The sequence below is a fragment of the Manis pentadactyla genome, chromosome X (genome assembly GCF_030020395.1).
Source record: "Manis pentadactyla isolate mManPen7 chromosome X, mManPen7.hap1, whole genome shotgun sequence".
Classification (NCBI taxonomy): domain Eukaryota; kingdom Metazoa; phylum Chordata; class Mammalia; order Pholidota; family Manidae; genus Manis; species Manis pentadactyla.
In genome coordinates this window covers 21,526,474-21,531,350 of record NC_080038.1, presented here as the reverse complement: position 1 = coordinate 21,531,350, position 4,877 = coordinate 21,526,474, and the positions used below count along the sequence as shown (strand labels likewise).

Below are 4,877 nucleotides of genomic sequence, written 5' to 3'. Positions count from 1 at the left end.
GGAAAAGGCGCTGTAATGATGGGAAGAGCTGAAGCTCGGCAATGTACCAGCTCCTGGGCAGAATTCACTCTCAGGAAGATCCCAGGAAAATAGAACCCAAGGACAATCTCCACATTTTGATTTATTCTCATATTTGCCATCCCTTCAATAGACCTCCTTTCAGTACTTCGGCTAAAGTGCCTTCTTATTGCCTGAGATATGTTTTGGAATAGCGAAAACAGAAGTGATTTTAGAGACCCAAGGTCTGCCTCGGGGTGAGAGGCATTGAACAGTGTGGCCGCTAGACAAACTCAGGCCAGGGGTCTAATCCCAGCTCTGCTACCAACCAGTCTTGTAAAGTTGAGAAAACTGCAAGTTCCTCATCTTCCAGGTGGGTGTGGTAAGCCCTGTTTTATAGTACTGTTGCAATGTGTACAGTATATATAAACCACATGGGAGATGACCAGCGAATACTCCCTAACATTTAAAGAATGGCACTTCATATTATTATTTTGATCCTAGGTCATACCACCCACCTCCCTTGGAATGTTTTTTTAATCCAGGAATTTTCAGTGAACGTGCAATATTCTTGCACAAAGAATACTGAATCAACCAAAAACTCTCCCTAACTAGTAAAACGAAGTAATTTTTCCCTTTAGAGCATCTGTCATTTAATTCAGGTGTGGAATTTTTTCCCCAGCTAGATACAAATCAGACTCCAAGAATTTGTGTCAAGATATAAGTCCTCCCATCCCCCCAGGCACCCTTCCTTCCCAATGACCTCTATTTATATTTGCTCCCCGCTCCACAAAGATAGCACTCCCTTGGAGCTTGCCAAATTACATTTGAGATATTCTAATTAAAATGCCCTTTTAATGCAGCAGGCTTTGGCTCTCCTAGCTCTGGGCAAATAGTGCCAGCACAGTGGCTTCTTGGCATCTCGCCTCATGGCAGTATCACCTTTATTTCTCAGAAACTCCCTGTAGATAATGTGCACAAACACCTGGTTTGCAGGTGAACACTGTGTTCCTCCGCACTGGAACAAGGGCAATGGACACCCTCCTTTCTTGCCCTAGGTGGCGATTTCTTTGTGGTTTACCCACAATCCCAAAGTAATCAAAGCTGCAGTTTTCCATTGCAGACTGAATGTTTGTATCCGTCACCAAAATTGGTATGTTGGTGCCCTAACCCCAAGTGTGCTGGTATTTGGGAGGTAACTAGATTTAGGTGAGGTAATGAAAATGAGGTGCCCATGATACAGTTAGTGTTCTTCTAAGAGTAGCAAGAGAGGCCAGAAGCCCCTCTCTCTGTGCTGTGTGTGGACACAGGGAGAAGGTGGACACTGCAAGCCAGGAAGAAAAGTCTCACCAGAAACTGAGTCCATTGTCACATTCGATTGTGGACTTCCCAGTGTCTGTCGCTGTTAAAGCATAAATGTCAGTTGTTTAAGTCACCCAATCCTTTGTATTTTGTAATAGTAACCCAAGCAGACAAATGGGGTTTTGTTTAACTCCAAAGCATAGCGCCGGAAGGTGGGCATCTACTCACCAGTTCCTCAACTTGAACTAGCCCACCACACAGTGTAAAGTAAAATTACATCCTACTGAGGACTTACAGTTTCCGACAGTCCTGAACTGCCTTGCTCCAGAAATTCCCACTTAACTGCTCTTATAAGAAATTCCCTCTTCTTTTTACTTTACCTGTAGTTCATTGAGGGTATTTCAACATCTTAACTTGGATGCATGCGCTCAAAAGCTCTAAAATTCTTTGAGTAGAGGCTGGATTTTCTTTATCTTAGCATGCCCAATAGTAAGAGAGTCTTCTAAAGAGCAGATACTCAATGTATGGTGAATAAAAGAACCAGTCAACATGACATCTAATTAATTAAGATTTATTTTCTTCTTTACTGAATAAGCTATGAAAAGCAAAGTATAGATCACTTTATTTTATGAAACTGAAGACTAAAATGAACAGGTAAGCTAACATTGCTCATGTTTACTTTTTTTTCTATTCCATTACCCAACTATTTTACTATGGGATTCTTTTGCATTTCTAAGAATATAATCCCTATCATGATGTGACGTTGTATTTGGTCTGTAGGACCAAATTCTCAGACTTCAGTAGAGCTGGGGAGACCCTTCTGGGCATGGCCAGTGGTGCCAAGGTTGGCTGCAGCTCTGACTTGGGCTTTTTCTTCCTCATCTTGCAGAGCTTCTTCACAAAAGGATGGGAAAGCACGGGGAATTTCTTTCTTGGTGTTCGCTATAAATTCCAGGATTTTCATCCTGCTGGTTTCAGCATGGGCTTTGGGGCCCCACAGAAACTCACAGCGAGGGGGATCACTGCCAGCCACGTGGCGGCACTCCAGGTACTTGAGTCTCACCAAAGTTTGGGTGATGAGCTTCTTGGGTTCCCCGTAGAAGAAGTGCCTCCTCCCAGGATATACACTCATCCCCCTCAGGTGTTTCCACATGTCTTCCTCAGTAGCACAGTTGTCCTTCAAGAGGATGATACCCAGAACACGCATCACGAGACCCGTCTTTGGAAAGCCCCTTCCAGGACGCACCCTCCCATTGTTGGGGAGCTTCAGTTTGCTGACCAAGTCATATGATGGTCTAGGTGAGTCACCTTCCTTCAAGTCAAGAGCAAAGAGGCTCTCAATGCGCTTAGCAGTTTTCTTGAGGATCTCAGGAAATTGGTATTTGTACTCTTCACCAATAACCTGCAGCATGTCTTCCTTCAGCATAGGCTGCTTCAGTTTATACTTCTTCACAAGGAAGTGCTCCAACAGGTTAATAATGTTCCTGACAAAATAAACTTTGCGTGAGCCTTCAGTGTTCAGTGGAACCTCAGGAATCCTTGGCTTATCCTGATCTTCGTCGTCAGAAGCTTCATCAGATGTAGTGTGAGTAGATGCAGTGGTGACAGGTGGTGCTTCCTGAGGCTGCTGGCCAGTGCTACGTGGCTCAACATCAGGCAGACTCTGGATAAGATCTTCACACTGAGGAAACGAGGAGGGAGTGGGCTCTGCTGCTGCTGCTGCTGCTGCTGCTGCTGTGGCCTGAGCATGCCCACGACTCTGGGTCTCACCCTGGGCCTGGTGCTGTGTCTGGCGGCCCTGGCGCTTACTCTTCCGACGCTGAGGCATGATGACTCTCTGGTCAAGGACAGAAGGCAGGAGTCTGGCAGGCTGTGAGCAGGTAAGGATACCTGGGGGAGGGAAGGTGCGAGGATGTGAGCACCTTCAGCTGGGAGATCACCTTGGCTCTAACCAAGGCCACCTCTGCAAGTTTCCGTGGGGCTCTACTCTAGGTCCCCACAGGGCTCCTGTTCTGGTCATCCTGCTCCCTGAGAACCTCACAGAGGACCTCAGAGGAAACCTGAGATGACAGCTTGCTAGTTCCATCTGGGGTACACTGAGGTGACAGCAGAGGCTGCCAGTGGGGAGCCTCTGTTCTTGGGTGTGGGGGTGTTTTCAGTTCACAATAAGATTGTAATGTCAGCTATTGGCAAGTCCTAGGCCCCCTCTATTCTGCTATTGTAAAGGTGCCCCAACGCCAACACCTCCCGGAGAACCAAGAGGAGCAAAAGAAGGGGTCCCTTAGCCCCTATCCCAGTCGGGGGATACCCACCTGAGAGTTAGGTGGAGCACTCTCCTTCAAGAGCTGCTCGGGTCCGCAGTTCTCGTGTAGGGTGCTTGGTCAGGCGGTACTTCCTGGTACACCTCCCGTTGGCCGCCTGCTGGCAGCACCCTCACACAAAATATCTTTCCTCCCTTACATTTAATGGAAATAAGTGAAGTTGAGCCTCAGCCTGACAGACCTGGCCTAAGCCTTCACGTTCTGAGTGCAGAGGTGGGACTCAGAATGTTTTGTGATCTGTTCAATGGTGGACTGTCCCTCAATCTTTCCCCAAGGCATAGCCTGGGACTCGTCATCTCCTCAGAACCCCCAGAAGGATATGTGTGTCGTGGCCTGCCCCTAGACCCTCCCGCCCATGGTCTCCAGGGCTGAGAACAGGGGATGGATTCCGTGTACCCTCATTTTGTGTGTTCTCCTCAGACATCATGGTCCTCACCTAAACTCCTAGAAAGGCCTGAAATCGTCCATTTTCAGAGGATAAACCTTCCGCTTTAAACACAGTCCCCCCACCACCCGGCCCACCACCATGCCCCAACCCCTGGCTGGCCGCCACACCACCCAGCCCACTGCTGCGGGCCACCCCCCACACCCCCACCCTGCTGGCCGCCATGGAGCTCCCCTTCTCCCAGCCCCTGCCGTGTCCCTCACACCCCCACCCCACCGTCCCCAGCCCCCTGCGGTGACCCGCACCACTGCCGTGCCCCACTACCCCTGTGCCCGCTGCAGCACCGTGCCTACCACCCACAACGCCCCAGCCTGCCACAGCGCCATGCCACCCCCACCACTACACTGCCTGCCGCCGCACACCCCCACCCATCCCAGCCCACCGCCGTCACACATGTCCCCACCGGCACTCCCACCACCCCCTGGCCTGCTGCCGCCACTCCACACGGCTTCTACACGGCCCACCGGGTTGGGGGGTGGCTGGGCTGGGTCCGGGAGGAAGGCCGGCAGGCTTTGGTGAAACTTTGAGCCTATGTTTCCTCACCTACACCCTTGTTGGCGTCTTCTCTCCCTCTGCTGCCCTGGGGCGGCCCCCTTAAACTACGGTCCTTCCTCACCTTCCCGAGACCCTCTAGGCAGAACTCTCCCTCAGGCTGATGAGCTGCCCAGGACACCACTACGACTGGGACAAGGAGCCGCCTCCACCACTCTTGTGGAGTGAGGGGTTCTCTCATCCTTCGCTCAGGCCCTTCCCCTTAACTCCTCATAGGGTTTGGGACTTCACTTGCCTGTTGTGTGGTTTCCCGCTTCAGG

At 50.3% G+C, this 4,877-nt stretch overlaps 1 protein-coding gene across 1 annotated transcript; it reads right to left on the bottom strand.

Moving 5' to 3' along the window:
- Nucleotides 1-2,089: 2,089 nt before the first annotated feature.
- On the bottom strand, nucleotides 2,090-3,127 carry LOC118926190 (melanoma-associated antigen B5-like). The gene has a single exon (XM_036912762.2). The coding sequence runs from the start codon at nucleotides 3,125-3,127 to the stop codon at nucleotides 2,090-2,092; it is 1,038 nt and encodes a 345-aa protein (XP_036768657.2).
- Nucleotides 3,128-4,877: the final 1,750 nt, after the last annotated feature.